This window comes from Lytechinus variegatus, chromosome 14 (assembly GCF_018143015.1).
Source record: "Lytechinus variegatus isolate NC3 chromosome 14, Lvar_3.0, whole genome shotgun sequence".
Taxonomy (NCBI): domain Eukaryota; kingdom Metazoa; phylum Echinodermata; class Echinoidea; order Temnopleuroida; family Toxopneustidae; genus Lytechinus; species Lytechinus variegatus.
The window spans coordinates 6,713,561-6,739,654 of NC_054753.1; the positions used below are offsets into that span (position 1 = coordinate 6,713,561).

The 26,094-nt window shown below is 35.2% G+C and overlaps 1 protein-coding gene across 1 annotated transcript in view; it reads left to right on the plus strand.

The window, feature by feature from the left end:
* Positions 1–26,094, plus strand: part of LOC121427434 (forkhead box protein J2-like) — a 59,480-nt gene that overhangs the window by 14,789 nt on the left and 18,597 nt on the right. The window contains exons 3-5 of the mRNA XM_041623825.1: positions 9,852–9,911; positions 10,484–10,582; positions 16,496–16,628. Coding sequence (XP_041479759.1) covers positions 9,852–9,911; positions 10,484–10,582; positions 16,496–16,628 — 292 coding nt within the window. The remainder of the gene's footprint in view (positions 1–9,851; positions 9,912–10,483; positions 10,583–16,495; positions 16,629–26,094) is intronic.

Here is a 26,094-nt window from a genome sequence, read left to right on the forward strand (position 1 = left end):
ACACGCGTTTGAATATCGAACCTGAATATCCAACCAACTTCACAGTTTGAATATCGAATATCCAACCAACTTCACGCCGGTCATCGTAGATTAGACATCATGGGGCCCGTTTCTCAACACCGTTATAAGTCTAACTTCTTGACTGAATCGGAGATAGTGAGCTACTTGTCCGCTGTTTCACGAAGTCCTCTTTACCAAGTTCAGGCCCAACAAACGTAATCAACCATAGAGGTTGAAATTAAATCCCAAAACAAGTGGGATAATGTAATACAAAATACCGGTAACGATGAAAACCATAGCACATGCTCGATCGCACTCGTCGCATGCATGCATCATACACGTGCGTGGTGGTAGTACGCCCTCTATTGCCCTCTCATTTCCAGTATGTTTGACGTGCTGTACTTTTATTTCTCAGCTCTACAGAATTTCTGTGCTCCAGAATTTCTGCAGTCTCTATTTTCGACGAGGTAGCGCTATTTGCGATGGACTATAATTCAGTCGTTTTGTTTAATTTTGCGGTTGTCTGTATTTCTGAGGTTGCCTCTATTTCTGTTGTTGTTTATGTTTCTGAAGTTTTTGTGTTCTGAGGTTGTCTATATTTCTGTTGTTTATGTTTCTGAAGTTTTCTTAAATTCTGAGATTGTCTATATTTATTAGGTTGTCTACAATTCTCTGGCTGTCTATATTTTTGAAAATGTCTTTATTTCTGTGGTCTCTATTATTCCTGTAGTTCTCTTCAATTCTGCGGTTGTCTATATTTCTGAAGTTGTATTTAATTCTATGAATGTCTTTACATTTCTCAGTCTTTCTCTATTCCTGCATGAACCTATATTTCTGTGATTGTGTTCAATTATATGGTTATCTACGTATTTTTTTATCATTTATTATTCTTTGCGATTGTCTTGTTTTTGTGTTTGTCCTTATTTCTGCACTAATGTTTGATTCTGTGAATTTCTATTTTTTGTTATCTTAATTATTTTAAAAATTTCTTTATTTTTAGATATATTTCTGCATTTTAGTTTATTTTCAACGGTACATATATATTTCTCAAATCGGTAATTTTGGCACTTATGGCCGCCCATACATATAGGCCTATGCCGTAACTTTTAGTATAGGTCCATTCATTGTGTATCTGATTTTGGGATATCTTTATTTTATTTGGAGGGGGGGGGGGGTGGGTCCTTGAGTAGTGAAATCTGTTGATAGACACAGTGATATTATGAGAGGCAGAGGGTGGGCCCCTAAGGAATCGGCCATGGCCTTATGACCATAATGCCTATGACCTTTGATACCGACTTGTAGATCTCTGTTTTTGATCAAGAGCAATCTCTTCCTGTTCTTTCCATGTATTTGGTTGGTTGCTGTACAATTTAGTTTCATTTGGCAAATGATGCTGTACGTGTATGTTTACAATTCAGTTTTTCATGTTACTGTACATGTGCTATACCAGGCCCTCAATCCCCCCCAAAAAAAAAATAAATAAGTAAATAAAAATAATAATTTAATAATAGGAAAAATGTAAATAAAAAAAATCATAAATAAATTTAGATAAAATAAATTCAAAAATGAGTAAATATAAAATAGATAAATGAATAGATAAACATGGAAATTAATCAATTATCTAGAATAAATCAAAAAAAAGATATCTGCAATTTTAATTTTTTTTTTGACTTTTTACATGATTCAATCGATTTATGCTTGTATTGGCAACACTATATTTTTATGAAAGTAATACTGGTAAACTACGGGCACAAAGAACATAAAATGTTTACCGTTTTGTTTGACTATGAAAGATCAATTTTTTGAAATGTCTACAGTCATTTGATGTTTATTGAGTGAGGATGGTGATTTCTTGCCTCCAAAAACCATAATGAGGAAATGCATGTATTACATACTGTTCATATGCGTCAGGACATGTATGATGTACAGTTCAGTGTAACATGCAGAAATTCTAATTCCTTGGAACATAAATCTTAGAAATTGATTTTGGGGCTGATAATTGGTTGCATCGTGGAATTCATCAATCATGAAAATAATTGCCAAGCACCTTAGGTGGTTTCAAACCGCCTCGATCACAAGAATCCCCGTTAAATTACGAGAACTTTTTAAGGCTAAAAAATACCCGTTAATTATTCCTGCATTCACACCGCCCCGAAACACATCCTTCGGGATAAGTTCCCGAAGTTACGAGCATGCGCAGTGTGGTCTGATAAGCAGGCAAGGCGGGAGATTCAAAATCACTAGCCCAGCAGCCACCCACGCCGCCGCGCCCAACGACACGCTGGGATAAAAGTTCCCGTAATTTGCTTTCACATCGCCAAAATACCTGCGACCTTGGAAAAATCCCCACGAAAGTTCTCGTAATTTCGCCAAGTACCTACTATTTAGCGGGTATTTTCTTTCGGGGATATTACACGTAGTTTGCTTTCACATTACCAAAATACCTGGTATTTTCTGATCGGGGTAAATTTCCCGATCAGAGAATACCTGGAACTGGCGAACTTCGAGGCGGGCTGAAACCACCTTATGTTTTACTTGGCCCAATGAGTGCAGGATATGTCTGAGTGTTTGAGACATCCATATATGTCCATGTGGCCTACATAATAATACTTTACAATGTACATTGTAAGACAGTATTAATCAAAACTCTTTAAAAGTGATCAAGCCTTAAATAAGTGCGATTGGGGCCCAATCACACTTGTCCGGAATCAAGCAGAATTGGCCATAATGAAATGACTGATGCTTGACCACCAACTGGTCGAGTTTTCTCCCCTTGCAATTAATTATATTTTCTTCAGAATTTGATTTTCTTCATTCCAGTTGATTCTGCTTCATTCTGAACAAGTGTGATACGGTCTGAAAAGGATTGATTCAAATTGTATAATATTTGTACATAAAAGTGATAAATAGGGAAAATCCGGAACTGCATGTTTCTTTCATTTCCTGCATTGATAAATTTTCACATGAAGGTCACTTTTCTCTCACTTGTGTACAGTATACAGTATTCAAGTTATTGTTTACTTTAAATATTACTATTGATGCAAATACGTACATTGTTTCACTCACAAGAGTCATTGCTTTGAATATTTGTGTAAATGGCGAAGTTGACAATGAATAGGCCGACAAGAAGCGTCTTCATATAGAATGGATTTCTGTTGGAAAAAAAAGTTCCAATGTTGTGTCATTAATTATAGTGTAAAGAAAATTAGTATTATGGCACTGGCAAAGTCAACTGGATGAAAGTGCAAAGTGAACACATGCAATGTCATGCGTTCATTTCTGGATTGCTGCCCAATATTTGCTTTTCAAAGCAGATATTTCTCTCTTGTTGCGTTTTGTTCCCTTGACCTTGTGAAGAGCGTGATTCAAGGCATGTGAAAACAACTTGTTAATAGAAAAACCACAAGTTAGAGAGACACCACTCTCTGTACATGTACATGTAGTTAATAAAGTGGGCTGATACTCTACGGTGGACTACCAATAGAGAATGTTCCAGAGTGTATTTCACACTTGAAATTTAATGTGATTCGCTAACTTTGTCAAGTAGGACCTGTTATAAGTCCACACTCACACAGAATTTAATGTAATTTGCATAGATCTATACAGTATTTCCACTACGATGATTAAATAATATGTACCAGTGTTTAAAGGAGGATGTACATGTACATGTAAAAACATTGTGTTTGTTACACATGTACATGTACATTGTATATATATACATGTGTGTGAAACATCGCATTGTATTATTTTGTAATGGAGTGACCATCATAAATGTTTTAACATTTAAATATCTCAATTATTTCTGCAGTACATGAGCTTATTGACAAGATAATTCTCATCTGAAGATGTGAATGATATTGTATAATCAATTTATTGACTGTACCATGATTTGCCATCTTTACAGGGCTAGACTCAATAAGCTTTGATTTTAAATAGCCACAGCCATATTATTTTGATGCAAGTATCCCAGTTCTTGTAACAACTTTGCATTTGTAACTCTGTAATTTTTTAATGGTTTTAATGTGGAATTAATGAAATGAAATGATATTGAATTTTGAGAAATGTTTGAAAAGTATCTGACTACAATGTACATTTACATTTACATGTATATGTACATTACATGTACCATCAAGTTCAATTAGCATTTCACATGCATAGCCTTGGCTTGCACTTTGCATTTTGTGTAAACCTACGTACGTACGTACATACATGTAGGCGTGATGATTTATGAATGGTTTTGGGGTTGTATGTACAAATGCAGGAGTAGGTGTGTGAAACTTTCCCATTTGTATTCCTCAGTAATTTGTATATAAAGTAATGTATATTTCAACTTGTTTTCCCTTTTACCACAATACCACATGCTAATATTGATGAAAGGAGGAGTTTTGCATTCATTGATACTTAGGCATACCCACTCTTTATTCCCAAGGCTCCGCCTCCTTGTCTATGGGCTCATTTCATTTTAAAGCTTGTCTATTAAAACTGTAAAAAATTTAAAGTTTGATATTGTAAAATTGTGTTTATCTTTTAAATTGACTAACATTTTAACACTCCAAACTTTTTTTTACACAAAAGTGTATCCTTGTAAAATTTGAAGTCAGCCTACATTCATGCTTTAGGTCCAAAAGTAGGTCTACATATTTTCTTAAAATGAGGATTTTAGGAAACCAACTTTTTGATTTTCAATTTTAATATTGTAAATTCTACCCACAGACCACCGTACACATGTACATGCATATCCATGTACATGTATGTCATATATTTTGAACACATCTGACAATGAATCGAAACTCTGAAATTACTGAAAATCAACAATACAGGCTTTAATGGGCCCAATCCCAAAGTTTTGTTGAATTCTTAGAATTCTATAACCACTGCATCTTTTATTTTTCTTGAACAAGTGTCTATTTACCTTGCACTTTGTACCGGAAGTGGTAGTTTACATAAAGACTTGCAATTTTCAAATTGAATGACAATAATACATGTAGCTGACAGAAAAAGAATGAAAGAAAAAAAAGGGGATGATGGGGAAGAAGAGAAAAAAATATGTCAACAACCCCACCCCACACTAAATATCTCAGTTATCACACACACACAAATGTATTGGGGTCTGGTGAGGCCTTCAAGATTTACTGTACCATTACCTAAAATTCTGTGTCTTAATGTAGGCTATATATTCTTTTAATTTTGTGTTCTGTAAACTTTGTTGATCTCCAGACTCCGAAGCTTAGTATAATGATATTAATATTATATAAAATTGAATTGAATTAAAGTGATTGGTAAACAATGGTTTGACTTTAAAAAAATCTGAGCTGAAAGGGCAGACTTGTGGGCAAGTCCAAGAATTCGCGCGCGTTACGTATGGGACATTTCAGAGGCTTTAATGACCTGAAAAATAGTGTTAATTGACTTTGATTAGATTGAATACCCTCATGATGGTAGACATCTAGGAGAAGAATAATCATGCAAAAAATTGTGACATTTGACCTTGACCTTGACCTTTTAGAGAGAAAAGATAGGCTGTTACGTATGGGACGCAGAAAAAAGACAACTTTTGAAACATTTTTTTCAAGTTGAGAATTCTCTGAAAGTATTTCATTTGACAACTTGTAACTTAGTGTGATAGAAGTCACAATACTCTAGTATATCTAAGACAAGTTTCATGTCATAAGCCAAATCCCTCTAATTACAGACTCTAATTAAACAAATTAATGACATGTTACGTATGGGACAGTTACGTATGGGACATTTTGTCCCCATAGAGAACGTACACAATTTTCACCATAATTAAAAAAATTGAAATAATTTAAAATATGGAAATAACAAAAGAGTTTCTGTCTTTTAAAATGTTCTATTGAGACATATTTGATATGACTGAAGAGGAAATTAGCCATTTCAATATTTTTTTTCTTGTTTTTCATGGTTTCATGAATTTCTTATGTTTTTCTATTGTTTTTCATTTTATTCATATTTTTCCATTTTCACAATTTTTTTGCTTTAATTGTTTTCAGTAGTCAGTATTCATAACAGATCAGTCTTTAAATACTTGAGAAAAGGTAAATAATCACTTTTTAGAGCACTCTTGAAATTTGTTTTTCTCCATTCACTTTGTACACAAATCTCCCCATTGACATTGTGTGTAAATGTCCCATACGTAACATGTTGTCCCATACGTAACAATTTTTTAATTAACTTTTAATTAAAAGGAAAAGTCTATTTTTGAAACTTTTTGGGGTATAACATTTTCATACTTCATAAATTAGAACTTCCCAGAGAAGCAATGATATAAGTATTGTATTATGAGAAATAACTTTAAAAAACATTGTCAAAATGTTACGTATGGGACATTCCATCCTTGGACAAGACCTAATTTGCATAATTAATTAGATGACACAAATTTTTTTCCCCAAAAGTAATAAGATGTTAATAGGGGGTCCATGTCCCACCTATGACTAAATCTCACAAGTTTTCTTTTTATTTTCTATGAGTTTTTATAATTGTCCCATACGTAACGCCCATTTTACCAATTATGCAAATTAGGTGCCCCAAATTAACATAAATATGCATATTATCAAATTTTTCTTAATGAAATTTTAAAATTCAACATTTGGGCTTTCCTACCCCACCAAAGATAACTTCTTAAATTAAAGATGAAATTTTGCCTTCTAGGGTGACCTTTTCTTGGACTTGCCCTTGTCACCTGTGTCTGTGATATGTTACAAAAATGAAGCCCAGAAAAAATTGCGTTAAAAAATAATTAAAGTATTTAGTGCTTCAAAAATTGAAATATAAAGTGACCGGAAACACCATTGTAATTTCATCCCATACACTTATGTGTACTGTTTAGGTGTCTATAAGACACCTATTTACAAAATCAGGGTTTGCCTTGTAGTTTTAGCTTTTCATTGTCAATAATGGTTGTTTTCAGGGTTTATTAGTTCTAATACATGCACTTGTACACATGTTTCATCTTGGTTTGAGAATTTTTTAAATCAGCTGCTCACAAAGTTATTAAACAATATACCTTTAAATTGAACTGCCCTACAACTACATGTACATGTACCCCCGGGGATACTTGACTAAAAAAGTAGTAGGTATGTGCTGCGGGCGAGATTAAAAAACAGCGGCCTTGGAGCGGGCTTATTGTAAAAAGGAGGGTCCTCGGAACGGGCTTCGGAACTACAAATGATTGTGAAAACAGGGGTCCTTGCAACGGGTTACCTGCGTGTGAGTGCGTATGCATCCCTATGGAACGGGCATTAGCCATACGTGCATGCAGCTAGCCCGGCGGCACGGGCGCCTGGTGCGCTAGTGCAGAGGCGATGGTCGGACAGCGCTCTGCGGCTGCTTTTCACCAAAATTGCTCGTTGTAGCAGATCAATGCTGCCGGAACGGCGTATTGGAAAATATGCTTCAGATTTGATTCCTTCTTTTTTCTTGATAAGGAGAAAATGCTATGCTTTGGAGCGGCTTTCTTTGTTCTTCTTCTCAATAAGACAAAAATGCTATGCCTTGGATCAGAAATTTGAGTGTAAAAATGGGGGTCCCTCTGCGGCACATACCCACTATGCATTACATGTATATACATGTACTGAGTCCCCCCCCCCCTGGACAACTACAAGTCTGTTTTAATCTGCATGTAGACCATGTTTGATTTTCTTCCATGCATTTTTTTTTGTGCATACTGTACTGCAGCACAGATTCATATTATGGTATTATATTGAAGCTGAAACTTTTAAAGTAGGTCACTCGGTTTCAGTTCATATTAAAGAGTGTTCCCTGTTCTAAACTGCAAATGTAGGACAGACAAGTGACCTTTAGAAAAAAAAATGGTTAGATTCACATCTGTGGGATCTCTTTTTTATTCTAGCAAATATCCAAATTGTTATCATTTAGAGAACAAAAAAATGTGTTCAGTGATTACTACTTCCAATACAAGAAGTGCAGTGTACTTTTTTAATTTAATAAATTATGAGAAAAGGACTTTGGCTGTACTTTAGAAGAGATACAATCACTATAAATCAAAGTTGATTTTTATTTCATATTTCAGTTTTGTTTTCATTTGTCAAAATTTAAAGTCCATATCATTTACTTTCTTCTTACCATTGCTCTTTCTCATACAGTAAACCCACTAAAAGGAGAAATCCACCCCAACAAAAATTTAATTTGAATAAAAGAGAAAACTCCAACAAGCACAACACTGAAATTTTCATAAAAATCAGGCGTAAAATAAAAATGTTTTGACATTTTAAAGTTTTTTATGCACATCCTGGTTGGTATGCAAATGTAGGACTGATGATGTCACCCACACACATATTTGAAATATGAAGTATTCAAATTTCTCATTGTCCTGTGAAACAAATTCTTACATGTTTTCCCCTTACCCCTGAACATGTGGAATTACTATCATTTTAGTATGGTTTAGTCAGGTTGGTCCTTATTGTCAATTCTGTAAATGTTGAAATATTGAATAAATAATAAATTATAGAAATAACTATAAATTGTTCTTTAAAGGATAAGTCCACCCCAACAAAAAGTTGATTTGAATAAAAAGAGAAAAATCCAACAAGCTTAACACTGAAAATTTCATCAAATCGGATGTAAAATAAGAAAGATGTTTTACATGAATTTCATGACATTTTAAAATTTTGCTCTAATTTCACAAAACAGTTATATTCACATCCTGGCTGGTATGCAAATGATGAGACTATGATATAATCCACTCACTATTTCTTTTGTATTTTATTATAGATGAAATATGAAATATTCTGACTTTCTTTTTAGTGTCAAGTGATACAACGATTAATTCCCCCCTGAACATGTGGAATTAGCATTGTTTAATACTATATGGTTCAGTCAAGTTGGTTCTTATTGTCAAATCTATAGAAAATGAAATATTGTATAAATCAAACAATAAAAACAAAAGAAATAGTGAGTGATGGGCATCATCAACTGACTCACCTAGTTGTACATTATTATTACTGTTTTGTGAAAAATAAGTGAAACTTTAAAATGTCATAACTTTCTTATTTTACATCCGATTTTGATCAAATTTTCAGCACTATGCTAGTTTGATCTTTTTTCTTTTTTTTTCAAGTCAGCATTTTCTTAGGGTGGACTTGACCTTCAAGTAAAAAAGAATAAAAATCAAGGCTTGTTTTGAAAACATTTATCATTACTGTATTTTCCAAAGGTAATTGGATACAACCCAGTGCATATATCTCATTATATTGGCATGTATACATAGTGTACATTTACTATGATTGTATGAATCCCTTTTCCAAACATTATATTACATGGAATCATAGCACTTTATTTCTACAATTTAAGTAGTTCAAGTGATAAGTAATTTTGTGGGGGTGGAAGTTCAAATATAAAGAGAGGGACTTCCCTCTATTTGCTAAATGATTCCATTTTAACCGCAATAGAGAGCCTTCGTGCATACACAAACATGTACATGTAGTAGTGATCTTGTTGGATTTTAGATATACATGTACATGTATGTACATGTTTGGTAGTATGGAAATGCTCATGTTAATATATGATTTAAATCAGAGTTAGATTTTTTATAAATGGAGAAAAATAAGACAAACGTTTTTGCCTAGACACTGAATATTTCATCAAAATCAAATCTATGTTTTAACCTCATAAAGTTTTGCTTAATTTCACAAAACAATTTACATTGTACATTACATCCTGGTCTGTATGAAAATGAGGGAAATGATGATGTCACCCTCGTGCTATTTCTTTTGTAAAAAGTGCAAATATTTTTTAATGTTTTGTACATGATTAGTGCATATTCTATCATTTTGTATTCAAACTTATATTATATTATCTTTTTTTTGTTACAGGGTTCATATTGGGCAATTGACAACAACCCACAAGATGATAGTCTAAGGAAGAAGAGGCGGGTTAGTACAACTCTAAATATCACTTCATATTCAGTCAAAATACATGTAGAATGTACAGTCAGAATATTGTTTTGCTATAGATTTTGATGAAAATGTCACCTTTACATGGGTTTCGGATGAACGTAGAAGTATAATAACACTGTTATGCAGCACTTAGAATTATTTAAGCGGTAGATGTACAATTTAAATGTTTATCATCATTATTTATCATTATAGTTGCGTAATCTGATACACATGGAAATGAACTACCAACAGCCTGGATTACCCAGCATTCATCATGATTTTTCTGCAAACCCCTATTTTCCTTGGGAATTCAATAAACACATTCAGTTTTGCATGGTTCATTAGAAACTTGAGAATTTTATAAAAGTTTGGCTGAGATATAAATTGATACTTCCCAATGTTGCAGAATGTCGAATGACATTTTCAAAATCTTAAAATGTTTAAATCATTACTATGGTATGCCACTTTCTGGTGTCAAAATCAGGGGTTTTCTGTAAATTTCTAAAATTAATTTCTTTGTAAAATATATGTGACCATTTTACTTTACATTTGACCTTTGACCCTTGCAGCATCCTGGTCAGTCACCCTATAGTCCTGAAGAGAGTTTAGAGAGCTCTGGTGGGAGTATCGGCAGCGTTATAGTTACTCCAGCATTCTCAAATAATCATGTGAGTATGGTGTCTTTGCAGAATCATGGAAAGTTTGCAAGAGAAGAGGATGGTTCTAATGTTTGGGAGTATAGGATTTTTTTATTCCCAGGTTACTTTATTTAAATCTCACTTGCCAAAATTTTGTTTCTTTTTATTGCAGTTTACATAAAATTGGACTCTATTGTACCCCCAGTTGCCCATTTTAAAATTTTCAGTGCTTTTGGTGGGCATTTAAGGGGAGAATTTGTCCTGAGATCCAATATTCTAATATATTCCTATCTTAGAGAAAGTAGAACAATGACCAATTTAGGGGCATGTTTTAGTTCAACATGTTTCATCATGCAGCTTTGCATTGCAACAACTACTCAGACAAGCTTTTTTGGGGGCAAAATATTTCCATACGCTTGTGCAACAGCAACTCGCTGTCTTACGCATTTTACAAATGTACAGTAACATTTTTGTCAAATGAGCATGTCATAGAGAAGGTGGGTCACAGAGTTATGTGTTGCATGTGCAAGGCTTGACCACCCAAGGCTAATGGCCCAAGGCCTATGGCTTCAAGTTCAAGACATCCAAGGCCAAGGATATTAAAGGCAAAGACCACATAATTTTCCTTGAGGTTGTCCATAGCTGGTTTGGCCTCAATGAAAATTATGTGGTCTTTGCCTGATAATATCTGAACGCTGCACAACACTGCTACACAAGTAGCTATATCTAAATGGTGACTGAGGGAGTTTCAAATATGTTACGATCGGGGTTACAATATTATTGACTATTATAGTAAAAATGTACTTGTAGGCCTTCGTTAAACCCAAAAGACAAGTGAAATGATACTGGTGAGTAATTGGCGCCGGCAGGTCATGGGAGCTTTTGCACAGAGATAGATGATATATTTGGCTGAACCTGGCTTTATAATTTTAGTTTATACAAGTTCTGTCTTATTTTTAAGAAGAGAAATTAATAAGTGGAGGAAGAAATTCTACTTTTTGCGTATATCTTGGCAAAATAACAGCCATTTCCATTGCCGATTTATTCTAGAGTGACAATTTCCTTCCTAAAATTAACCAATAAAGAATCATTTAGCGCATTGCAGTGATTTGTATCTTTATCATGGACTTATTCCAAAATCAATATTCTTGGTGTATCAAAGAGGGTGGCGAAGATCACGGAGTTATTTTCACTTTCATGCTGTATGGGTCTGGCAAATAGTTCAAAATTTGATTAACTAATACAACATTTCCCAATCTATTTTGAACAGAATTATTAATATCCATGAATTGTGACCATTCCGTGCATTTTGCCAAGTTTGAAATGATTTTATTAAAACATACCAGTATTTTGGGAATTTTAAAGACCTTAGCTCCAGTCACACACGTAACATCAATTCTTGACTAAAGCTACAGAGCTGCCAACCTGAATAAATAGAACATTTCATATTTTTTTAAAGCTGAAAATCAGTATTTTGGTGATGAAATAATGATAATAATATGTCCATTCATATAGCGCAGTTTTTATGAGCATATACTCAACTGCGCTTTGATACTTTGTATGTTATTACCCCAGCTGTAGCTGAGCCACCATATCAATAGGCGCTAAAGCGTTCAAGGAATAAATCATACCGGGTACCCATTCACCTCACCTGGGTCGAGTGCGACACAATGTGGATAAATTTCTTGCCGAAGGAAATTACGCCATGGCTGGGATTCGAACCCACGACTCTCTGTTTTAAAGTCCGAAGACTAATCCACTGGGCCATAACGCTCCACACAAAAATAGTATTTTCAAAGAAATGCTATTGGACAACACATAAAACTGTAACTTTTAGAGATCAGTATTTTGCATGAATCTCACTTGTTCAGTACTAAATACAGAAAATTTGTACTACTTGGCAGCTCTGTATTACATTATTTTGAATGGCATATCATTGGTCAGTTTGGGGTCCGTTCCACCAGTGTGACTAGGGTATTGCAGTTTGGATTATTGTACAACGCCTTCTTTATAGCTTGTTGTACGCGAGCAAATGGGAGACTGAATGTCAAACATTCGTACCATTGCACACATAGACGTACCATCCAAAATGTACCGTTGCACGGCTTTTGAATATTTAAATCTATCTGTAAAAATAATGGTAAACTACTGTAAAAATGGACAGGAAAGGTTTCTTCAATTAGTAATATGCTCCATACAGAACTTGCATTGGTGCAACCGATATTTTATGCTTCATGCCTGTTCAGACATTTCAGGCTCAAAGTCCAGCTGGTACATTTTGTGAAATAATCTCGGTATTTGAATAATGGCTCACCGATTTCCACGATCTTGTATGCTCATCCTCCTAAGCTTCATGTAATCCTCACTGATGGTTTACATAATGTGATTAAGCACTTGGGTTTCTTCAAAGACAAATTTACAGGGGAAACTTGTCCGTCCTGACATGGAATAGTTTTAAATAAAAGATTAGAAACAAAATAGAGATATGAAGTTTGCAGTGTACTGTACATGTATGTCAAAAACAGGAGGGTGAGATTTCAGCTTTCCAGCAGCTCTATATTTTGCTTTGAATTTCAGCTTATATTAGATTTTCTATATATACAAAAGTATGGGAGCTCTTTCAATTTCATTTTTTTCAGTAATATTTGTGATCTCTCACACTTCTGCAAAGAAGATTTGGGGCAAATAGGCCTACATTAAATACCAAAGAAGAGCATTGTCAAAATATAGATTTTGTGACATCAATTGCAAGCTGCTCCAACTATGTACACTTTAATAGGCCTACACTACTGTGTATCACAGATTCGATCACTTGCCATTTCTTATGGTTTATGATAAATGAATTAATGATGCTTGATAAAAAGCCAGATTTTTATTCAGGGGTGTGTGAGTTCATATTTTGAGCTAATTTCAGATTTTTTTTTTTTTGATTTTCAGCTTAATTTCAGCATATTTTTGTCTTTCCTCAGTACAAAAAGTATGGGAGCTCTTTCTATAAAAGACTTTTTCAACACTTCAACTTTTTTTCAGATTTTTTTTAATATTTGTGACCACTCACACCCTGTTTTTGAATGTCTCGGATTAGGCAGGTAGAGGAGCCGGAAAGTGACATCACAAAATAAAACTTAAAAACCAATCTATACATGTATACAGAGCTGCCAAGTAGTACGGATTTTCCGTATTTAGTACTGAAAAATGAGAAGAATACTGATGGTTTGATGCAAAATACTGATTTCTCAAGTTTCAGTTTTATGTGTTGTCCTATGGTATTTCTTCGAAAATACTGATTTCCTCACAAAAACCTGATTTTCAGCTTTAAAAATACTGAAATGTTCTTGTTCAGGTTGGCAGCTCTGTGTATAACTTGTCATCTCTTCTTAGATTTTCATCAAACTTTTTTAAAAGCTTTTTTGTTTGTTTTATTTCATTAGCCTTGAATTTATGTGTAACATCAGAGATGACTTCCCCTTTAATTACATTCATGAACAACCTCTGTTATCAAGAGACATTATGAAATGTGTGAAAGTGTAAGGTAAAGGTTGTTTCTCTGACAGCCAATCTCTCTACATGTACAGTAAATCCCTGCTCAGGGGCCCGTAACACAAAACTTTAATGATCGTAGAACATTTCTATGATTGATTCCATAGACTACAATGTACAATCAACGTAGAAATCAAGCGTACGATCAATCGCTAACCTTTGTGTTACGGGACCCAGATCTGAACAGTAGCCATTTCTGTTAAATATAGATTAACTTGTCTAATTACACTTCCTCTTTTACTACCCATAAGCATGTACTACTGATGTAGGATGAGATTTTGTTTTCTCGCTTTTGGTTATGTTCACGTGGGTTTCTGTAAACTTGTAGTAATGGTTTTACTTTGAAGTTTACTGTGACAAATGAACAATATAAAAGTCATCTTTCTTTTATTGAAACATCAAATGATATTTACTTTTGATCTTTTGCAACTTTCATTTGATGGAAAAGTTGACAGTGACCAAGAGTTAAAATTACAAATGATCTTTAGAGTATTAATTTATTATTACCTGAAGGATTTCAAAGGATCTCCTCAGTCAAAGTCATTTTTCTCTTTCAAAATAGAGTCTGTATTTATTGCAACAAATTTGGGTGTGATTAACTTGGATTCATTGTAACCTGAACAGTGAACCTACAAATCTTAACAACAATGCAAGCATGCTTACCCCAGGGGCTTGACATTAGCAGTGGCCTGCGGCAACCCAAAATGCGAGTCAAGCCACTAAAGTTCTGTAAAACCAACACTTGGTTGCCTGGTTGAGCTACCAAAGTTTTGATAAATTGTAATGTTTTCTGTTGTTTTAGGGCCACTACATTAAAATTTGTTTGCCGGCCACCAAAAATATGAAATTGATGATTTTGGTGGACGGATCGGGCCACCAAAAAAAAAAATGTTTATGTGGAGCCTTGCTTACCAGTAACCAGGTTGAGTGAAATCATGGCAAAATTATGAAATAAGTAGCAAACAAAATAACTAGTGGAAAATTTTAATTTTTTATGCTGGTTCTTTTGTGGGCCCTATTTCTCTACAATGTATGCATCTTTGTCATTTTAACCGGGAGTGGGATTTAAAAAAAAAAGATTTTATTTTGGCTTTTTGCAAGCATATCAAAAGTTAAATGAGAGCATTCTTGTGTGAACATTGATCTTTTGATCTTGATACATGTACACAATCAGGGGATTTGATCATGGAGAAAGCTTCTAAAGGTCAGTTCCTGGAAGAGAATATTAATTAAGCATGCTTTAGTACATGTACGTATTAGCTTGCGATTATTTAGGGGCGCGTACAATACAAATTCATGTACATACTGTACAAACTTCAGCTGTGTAATATTAAAAGTTGGATGGATCATTGGCAGTACTGATTTTCTCAAAATTGAATGTCATCAGCACTTTGCAAGAAGTACCCCCCAAAATCCCAGAATTTTTCTTAGGTTAGGGCTTTTTTTTTTCTTTTGGTGTCAATATTTTAAGAATTCAGGCTTGTGGGATTATGAATACTACTTTTAAAAAAATGACCACCAAGTTGCTTTTTAGCCAATCAGAAATGTGTATAGAACATGTAGAACTCTAAGTGTTCAATTTTTAGGAGTTATATTCAAGCATATTTTGAGCAACATGCTCCTGTGAATCACAACATTACATAATGATCTGTATAGTACTGGAGGCCGTTTCTAAGAGCTGTTCGTAAGTTACAAGTGATTTTAAGAACGACTGGTGATCCTTTCTTGTGGTACATGTGAATGGTATACACCAAATGTTCATTGGCAATGGTTTAGCATGTAAGAAAGGATCACCAGTCTTTCGTAAAGTCGCTCTTAACTTACAACTTTATGAAACACCCACCTGGTCTACCATTAACAAGTATATACAAGTATATCTAAATTGTAAACTTGATCATTTTGTTGATCCTGAGTACCTTGCCTGCACATGTTCATGTATGTGGAAAATGAATTTTAATGAGTTCACTTTCTCTCTTGGAAAGATGATGATATAGAATACAGTGTAGAACACCTCAACCTACTAAACCTTCAAATAATATCCTACATGTTTCACAGCCGTACATGTATTAATTGTAATCCATTGTACTCAGCTGTTGAACTGGACAAATGAAATCGTCTCAGGTCACCTACATCATGTAATTTGTACCCGGGGGGGGGGCACTTACATTGACGAGTGGATACCATGCGCGACCAAATAAAACATGTTAAAAAAAATTTCAGAATACAGAAATTAAAAAAAATTTCAGAATACAGAAATTACGTGTTTAGGGTGCTTTTCGAGACCCCATGGTCGTGCATGGTATCCACTCGTCAATGGAAGTGCCCCCCCCCCCGGACTTTGTATCATTCAAATTGCCTTTGAATGTCAAATTTGATGCATTCCTAATTTATCTCTCTTTTCAGTTTGCATCACCACCTCATAGTCACTTATCAAACTCTGGAGATCAGAGATTATTTGAGTCAAACCCCAATATAGAAGACCTCAGTGCATCCTTCAGAAGTTTATACAAGAAAGTATTTGACAACCCACAAGGAGGTAAGATTGCCTTTTAAATGTTTGCTTGATATCATGAATTTTGATGCTTAGGCTTAGATAAAATGTTGTGTCTGTAACAGAGGGGGTGGGTGGGTGAATGGGTCGGTTTTTTTTTTCTTTTCTTTTTAATAGTTCTCTGCTCAAGATATGTTCAATAATATTACATTGACAATGTTCTATTAAATCTTGATCAGTAAAAAAAAAGTGTTGCCAAAACAAAGAAAATTAGGGTCTGTTGTCAATAAATTTGAATTTTTTGTCAGATTTGCATAAATTAAAAAGTCAGCCAGTTTGACTACAGTTGGTCAGGTTACAGCAAATATTGTTTTTCCCTCTTTGGGGGGGTCGGGGGCCTTATTTAATCACCTGGGGAGTGTTTCACAAAGATTTAAGTATGACTTACAGTGTCTAGTTGCGCGCAGTATAAAAGGCATGACAGCATTGGTCAGATCATGCCAAGAGGACGCGCACTACTGCGTATTGATCAATAAGATTGCGCGTTGCATATCATGTACGCGTTTACATTTAAGTGCGACCTAAGTCATACTTAAATCTTTGTGAAACACCCCCCTGGGGAGCGTTTCATCAATATTTTCATCTGGCAAGTTGTCAGATCTGACATCTTTCCATGATTTTGATTGGCTGAGAAGCACTGTTCCTATGGTGACTGTCGGATAAATTGGGACTTGTCGGATAAAACGTCCGACAAGTCCTTTCATAAAACGCCCCCCAGGTCTGCAAGTAGTAGTAATAAGACGTGGGCTTAAACCATTTGGTCTATTATCAATATGGTCTAATTGCTGTTTGGTCTACACAACACTTGGTCTCATATCCACTTACATGCATTTCACACTGCACATATTTTCCTAGGTTTAATTTTTTCCCACTTCGGTTTTACACTACGTATAACAAAGTGGGCTAGCACGGAGACAGTATCACAGAAGTCGAAATTGCATGTTAATAACGCTCTGTGTGGCAAAATCATCAATATTAATGAGCTGTGCGATAGGCCAGGGTTTAGGCGTTAACCTCGGCTAAGCAAATAGTATGGGTTTAGGAAGACAGTGTGAAACCAAAAAATAGTATGGGGTTAAGGAAATGCAGTGTGAAAAGCATATCAGTAATTCCCATTTTATAGTCTGGTGCACAGTCCAGGGGGATATGTTTCCTCTATGGCATTGTATGTGCGCAGAGATTAAAGGTTATTTCCGGAAGATACAATTCATATTTCCTCTTTTATAGGAAGTATCATTTTTCATGAGAAATCATAGGTTTACGAGGTCACAACTTACACGTTGATATCATATAAAACAGTTCATGTTTTAATGACTACTGACATGTTAAAACTCAGACCTATTAAAGACTTATACCCCTTTCATAAACCCAATTATGCGGATAATATCCGCATAATTTGGTCGTAAAATCGGAGCGGGACCAGAGTTATCCGAATTATTTTGATGTTGCATTTATCCGCATAATAGCGGTATCGGGACCAGATTTTGACTTTATGAACGCATTTCCACAGTAATGCGGATAATTGCCATGGTGCGGTCACAAGGTCACCCTTTTCCAACACAACCCCATCGGAGGGGGTGTGTGCAGTTGCCATGACAATTATCCGCCTTTTTCAGGTCGGGCGCTCATAAAAAATAGTGCAGATTATTTTCAGAGTTTGTGAATGCAATTTTTATTAAATTATCCGCGGATAATTGGAGGATGGGTTTGTGAAAGGGGTATTAATTGAGCTTGAGGATATAATATATCCATTTCCAGAAATGTCAATGAAACATCTGCTTTCTTTCTAGTATAGTCTGCAATTATTGTTGCAATCATGATCTGTGCTTTTTTTATCATATCAGATTAATGGTAAATGCCAGTTTTGGTAACGATGTCAAAATGAGTTTGTACAGAATCCAATGAAATGACCACCAAAGTGTCTGTTTGTATAAATAAAGAATATGTGCCAAAGGATTCTGGAAGAAATTGTGTAATTTCTGAGAAATTAGCAAATAAGCACAGGATTCGGGTCAAGCGTCGGGCACAACATTCAAAGCAATAATAATAATACACTGTCCCACGTGCGCTTATCTGTGTTGGTGATCTTCAGTGTGAATATTTTTCAGCGTAGATTTCAAGATTTCACAAAGTTCAGTTTGACTGTACCAGATCTAGATCCTCGATGATATACTGACAATTAAGCCTGGTGGGTGTTTCATAAAGCTGTTCGTAAGATAAGAGCGACTTTAAGAACGACTGGTTAATCTTTCTTACGCGCTTAATAGGCCCGTTTTGAAAGTCCATTTTTGATGCACGTGTACACGGCGTGTTTTTCGGTCGTGTACACGTGTACACGTTGTAAACACTGTGAGTGCGAGTTCTGTTTTCATGTCGACACGGACCCGCATCAATATGTCATAAAAAGGGGTCTATATAGCCTAAGTTACGGTTTTAAAGCTTACCTGAGAAGTTTGAAGTATCAATCCACAAAAATTGGTGCAAATTAAAAGTTTACTCGGCTTAGCAGCGCATTAAATTAATAAAGAATGCAAAAGAAAATCAGTGCAGGGCCCTTGCTATCGCCGACGCTCGGTGGATGCGCATTTTGTATACTGTACCGTACATGCATGCACAGATCGCTGCAGAATAAGTGTAACTGAAGTTATCGATTAATTTTCATTATTATGTTGCCAATTTGAAGAGCGTTTGTTTGTAGGCTTGTGTGCGAGCGTATAACACGTAAGTTGTAGCGATGATCGCTATCGCAATTGGTGGTTCTCAAATTGACTCTGAGTGTGATTGAGCAACGCTTTCGAGCTTTTGAGACCGGAGCAGACCCATTTCGTGCCGATTTCGTGACCAGTACAAAAACGTGAGTCTCCAGAAAGAATGTGGATTAAATTGGTGATTTTGGAAGTGAACTCACTCTGGATTAATTGAAATATGTTGACATATTAGTAATTAAAACATGTGCAGTGTCTGAGAACTAAGATTTAATGTGAGGCTGTGAGCTTGTTTATGCAGATGCTACCGTGTACACGGTGATGGAATTTAGTACACGTGCACTGACTTGACCGTGCGTGTACACGTGTACACGTGTACCCGAAACGGGCCTAGCGCTTAACCATCGCCAATAGTGTATACCATTTACCAAAAGAAAGGATCACCAGTCGTTCTTAAAGTCGCTCTGATCTTACGAACAGCTTTATGAAACGGCCCCCATGCAGGTTTTACAGACATTCTCATGAAATCAGTATTTACTGTAACTACTGGCATTTCTCTATATCTTTCATTCATTTTTCCTCATTCCATTCTGTGATTTCTGATTCAGTACATGACGTATTTTTATAAAAAGAATCTGCATTGCAACATCACATGTTGTGATGACAGACAAGTGTCTAAAAATGTTTACACAAAAAGTTACTGTAGTTGTCCCTGAAACAAAATGCAACTTAATGAAAAGTTGTAGGAGTATTTTTACACCCTTATTGGACACATGGACACTTGTAATTATTGACTATATTGTCAGAATTAGATTGATGATGAATGTATTTTCAATTTGATTTATTGATCGTTACCTTCTACATATACCAGCTTTTCTCTGTCACCTTCTCCCCCTGCATGAGATACATGTGGGTGATTCCATACGTGTCGTACGGGACATTTAGAGAGCATTTGACAGTTTTTGACAAGAAAAAACAAAAAATATTCCAGTAACTATAGGTGATCATCAAGTACTACCAGAGTGTTAGAAAAACCAAGACTTAACATGACTTGAATTCACATCCTGTATAATACAGATTTAAAATAGTAATGTGTCGTACGGACGCAGAAAAAGTGGCTTTTCTAGAAACCTCAAGTTTGTACTCAAAAGTCTGTGAGTTGGGCAAATTTCATAAAAGCTGAACTCAAATTGACACTCAATTACCCAAGAACAAATACATTTATAAAAGAAAGCAAAATAAACATTCATGAATAAATAAAGCAAATCATAATTTTCGAGAACATTGTGGCGTACGGGACATTCAAAATGTGTCGTACGGGACATCTCTAAATTGAAGCCAAACTTTCTTACTTTATGTCACTTTGACTTCTTCAATCACATTATTTGGCTGATTATAATGATAATCCTATCAAACTAAGACATTCATTAGGTTAGAAACCGCTATTAGCTGAATATTTCTGTCAATATATCATAAACAAAATAATGTGTCGTACGGGACAATTGTGTGTCGTACGGGACAATTGTGTGTCGTACAGGACACTTCTGTGTCGTACGGGACACTTGTGTGTCGTACGGGACACTTGTGTGTCCTACGTGACACTTGTGTGTCGTACGGGACACTTGTGTGTTGTACAGGCACTTGCGTGTTGTACTGGGCAGCCTGAATAAAAAAGATGAACTTTTTATCAATCAGAAGGAGCATTGCCCCTAAATTTTTCCTTTTTTATAAAAAATCTTTTAATAAGTAGTCATTCAGGACAATATAATTAAGTAACCTCAATATACACAATTGGGAGCAATATGTTATAATTTTTTTCATGATGGGAAATGTACAAGTGTTCACAGCATTTTTACGAGCTGAAAAACTTGAGGTTTTGTGTGAAGTTATATTTTAGGGAATTAATTGATGATTTCCAAACACTATTTAAACAATGAATGAATGAAACTTTGTGTAAATTATGGGGCTAAAATGTTATAATTTTTTATATAAAATGTATATCTACATGATATATGTCACAACTGTCACTTGTAATTCCACAATTTTTTTTTCTAAAGAAATGCGGTTCTACTTTTTCAAACCCATCTGCATTTCATGAAACCATATGGTTAGTCTTATTTTCCAAATTTTTTTTTACAACTTGAAAAAAGTAAGGAGTTTCAATACTTTATATAAAAAAATAGTGATCATCAAGGTAAGTCCAAATGGATGATCATGATGATTGATATGTATTTTTTTTTACATCTTATAATAATTTCACATTAGCATGCAAGAGGAAGTCATCTTCCAGGCTAGGTTGAAATAATTATAATGCTCAATGAAAAGAAATTAACCTGCTCTGATCAGTGAAAATCACCAGTTTAGCTGAAGGGATTCACAAAAGAATAAGCCTACATAAAATCAATTAAAATGTTTAGAATCACCTATTTCATGTTCTATGGAAATAAACAGTACTTTTTCAGTTCACTTTACATGTATGTAAAATCAACTAAATGAATTTAATTATGCCTACTATTTATGGTTTCTGAATCCAAACCCTGCAATTAAATGCATTATTATATTGTGTGTCGTATGGGACATGTCCTGTACGACACAGCGTGTGTCGTACGGGACAACTTTTAATAGGACAATAATTGAAAAATGAAGGGCGGTAATTAGATCCTTATGGGAATCGATCACCCATGGGTCAAACAAAGAGAAACTGATTTTATGAAATTGCATCATCAAAAATAAAATTGTTGGAAAAACTTTTGCATTGTCATTTGTCGTACGGGACATTGCCAAAAATAGGTTCGGAAAAATCAGGGCTGCCCCTATTATGGATCATGAAAATATTGTAGATATTATTTGGAACCATCAATGATATATTATTATATTGACCTGCAATATTTTCAATCTTCTCTTGCTTTGCAAATAATTGTTTCAGGCGGTATTTGCACTTGACTATTCAATGAGCAAAATTATTGAAATTTAAAATTCCATTGTTCCCCCCAATCAAAACTATATCTGTCTTCACTTTTGGTTAAAACTCATAATTTTCATAAAATTTAGGTATCATAGTAAAATATGACACTACTTATGACTTATTGAAAGCATGTTGAAATTTATGATATATTTGAAGTTCTAGTGTGGAATCGCCCATGTACAGTACTAACCTCAAAGAAATGATGCTAGATACATCTCGTGGTAGCATGGGGAAAATGGGGGAGGTTTCCATTGATCGTCCATGTTCAAGGGAATTAGCCTGAAACCACACAACATATCGGAGCTCATGACCAGAATTGCACAAGGTCAGTACACAATGCGAATGATGAGAGCAGGGGGTACAACTGCCTAGTCAGCTGATGGCACTCGTCAAGAGCTTCATTCAGTTCCAATCAATGCAGGGGGTAACGTGCCAATTCGCGGCTCCCGGTCTGCCGTGGCCAATTTGAGAGTCAGAGTCATGAAGGGCTAGGGATGGTATACAAGTGATGGGGTGATCAATAGTCATCCAATGATGGATGTTAATAACTTTGAACAGGAGATTTGTGGTGTACTGTACATGTCTAAACCAGGTTATTTGATGAAAAAAGGATTTGTAGAAATATAAAGTTTTGCAAAAATACTTTTTTGATAATCTTCTGTATATTAATCAAAGAAGGAAAGGATCAGTGTTGAGTGACATAGATCTTGTATATGTACATGTATGTGCACTGATAGATATGAACATACATGTACATGTAGATCTAGACAGAGATTTGATTTGGTCAGGCATTTTATTTGCATTATTTTTCATTTTTCAATAGGATTTGGAGGGGATGGGGGCTATACATTTAATACAATTGTCAAATATAATTCACTCACAATTGCTTCCATGTAGGCAACAGTATGTATGAAATATCCACACAGATTTTCTGCCTTCTCAATGTGTTCGTACATGTACACAGCCCTACTCAGTACAACTGAACTATTGGGTTTGGGGAGGATCGTCTGGCAGCGAACTGGTGTCAAAGTATTGTAGTGCATTTTAGATTTTCAAACGCTATTCAAAATGGACCAGTTCGTAGTTACTTCATGGACAATTTTGGTCAAATGACCTTTCATTTCTTTCATCATGATAGGCAGATTTCAAACAAGATATTACATAAACTTGCCTTACATAGCAGGATGAAGAAATTGAATAGACCAGGTGACTAGAATAGCACACAAATGAACACTTAATGAAGGCATTTGTTGCATTTCTACTTTGAATGCATATCTTAGCATCTTGCACAATGTACTTTGCAAACTGAAATACCAGTCGTTCGTGGAAGCATTGTTGTTTTTTGTGGATATAAATGAAAACGACAATTCAAAAGAATGTATGAATAATCAAGATATCAAAGTTGGTGCTTATCTCATTAGATTTTAAAGCACCATGTCATTTTAGTACAAATGACCTTCTCCTGATCATGCGTAGAATCTTTTGATCATGCGCAGAAAGGAACTACGAACAGGCTTATTGCTTCCCTACCATGAGAGAGATTACCATTATATGAAAAAGCTCATACTCAAAGACCTTACACAGTACAACCTACTAGTTGCAGTCTCAATCTTACTAGAATGACTTTTGAAATTCAAAGACGATTCTAGCCTATTCCATTGGCATGATAACAACATTTATGACGATAGGAATATGCTAGGAGACTGCCATTGACGGATCGATATAGAAACTTGAAGAGACGAGCCAAAATTGATTCTTTCCCCCACATCAATTCAGATGTTATCTTATTAGGATATCCCCTTCCCATCGGGAGCAAAAAAGAACTTCTTTATCAGTCAAGGAGATGGGATGTGGGCAAGAAATGCTATTAGACACTGTTCAGACTGAGGGTGTTGCAAGAAATATCGATAGTCAATTGCAATTTGACCAACAAGGAAGGAGAGTTGTTTATGTGTGACCAAAGAGCTTTCTTGGTGTGACATGATGACATTACACATCTTCAGGGGGATCTCCATGTAGCATAGTGTTCTGAGGTCCGTTGCAGAAAAAGTTGCGTGTAAAGGCAAGTTAAAAATCAATCGCAAGTCCCAAATGCGCGCTGTTAATTGGTTGAAATTCAAGTTGCCTTTAGAGTTGCGATGGATTGCAACTCTTTCTGCAATGGGCCCCTGGACACTCAGATGATATTAAACTTTTTATTGTTTGACCAAAGTTTCTCATACTGCTGTTGATTTTATTTTTTCATTTTTTTCTATTTTTACTCAAACTTAAACCAGTCCCAAGGGTTTTATTGTCTCACCTGCGAAGCAAAGTGAGACTATAGGCGCCGCTTTTCCGACGGCGGCGGCGTCAACATCAAATCTTAACCTGAGGTTAAGTTTTTGAAATGACATCATAACTTAGAAAGTATATGGATCTAGTTCATGAAACTTGGCCATAAGGTTAATCAAGTATTACTGAACATCCTATTAGAGTTTCATGTCACATGACCAAGGTCAAAGGTCATTTAGGGTCAATGAACTTAGACCATGTTGGAGGAACCAACATTGAAATCTTAACCTGAGGTTAAGTTTTTGAAATGTCATCATAACTTAGAAAATATATGGACCTAGTTCATGAAACTTGGACATAAGGTTAATCAAGTATCAATGAACATCCTGCATGAGTTTCACGTCACATGACCAAGGTCAAAGGTCATTTAGGGTCAATGAACTTTGGACGAATTGGGGATATCTGTTAAATTCCCATCATAACTTTGAAAGTTTATGGATCTGATTCATGAAACTTGGACATAATAGTAATCAAGCATCACTGAACATTTTGTGCAAGTTTCAGGTCACATGATCAAGGTCAAAGGTCATTTAGGGTCAATGAACTTTGGCCGAATTGGGGATATCTGTTGAATTCCCATCATAACTTTGAAAGTTTATGGATCTGATTCATGAAACTTGGACATAATAGTAATCAAGCATCACTGAACATTTTGTGCAAGTTTCAGGTCTCATGATTAAGGTCAAAGGTCATTTAGGGTCAATGAACTTTGGCCGAATCGGGGGTATCTGTTGAATTACCATCATAACTTTGAAAGTTTATTGGTCTAGTTCGTTAAACTTGGACATTAGAGTAACCAAGTATCACTGAACATCCTGTGCGTGTTTCAGGTCACATGTCCAAGGTCAAAGGTCAATGAACTTTAGCCGAATTGGGTGTATCTGTTGAATTACCATCATAACTTTGAAAGTTTATGGATCTGATTCATGAAACTTGTACATAAGAGTATAATCAAGTATCACTGAACATCCTGTTCCAGTTTCAGGTCACATGATCAAGGTCAAAGGTCATGTAAGGTCAATGAACTTTGGCCATGTTGGGGTTTTTTGTTGAATAACCATCATATCTCTGTAAGTTTATTGGTCTAGTTCATAAAAAGAGGACATAAGAGTAACCATGTATCACTGAACATCTCGTGCGAGTTAGAGTAGTATGCAAAGTCAGCACTGCTGCTATATTGAACCGCGTGATGCAGGTGAGACGGCCAGAGGCATTCCACTTGTTCTCCTTTTAATTTGTACAACATTGGTGAAGTTTGTGAACTCCCATTTTCAGTATTCTGGAAGCGAAAAACATTTTTAAAAAGAAGAAATATCAATAATTACATGATTAAAGAGATATTCTCAGATTGAAACATGATATTTTTGTTTAGTGAATCAGGGGTGTGAGTGTTCAGATTTTTATCTGATTTCAATTTTTTTTTTTCAGCTTACATGTATTTTCAGCTTTT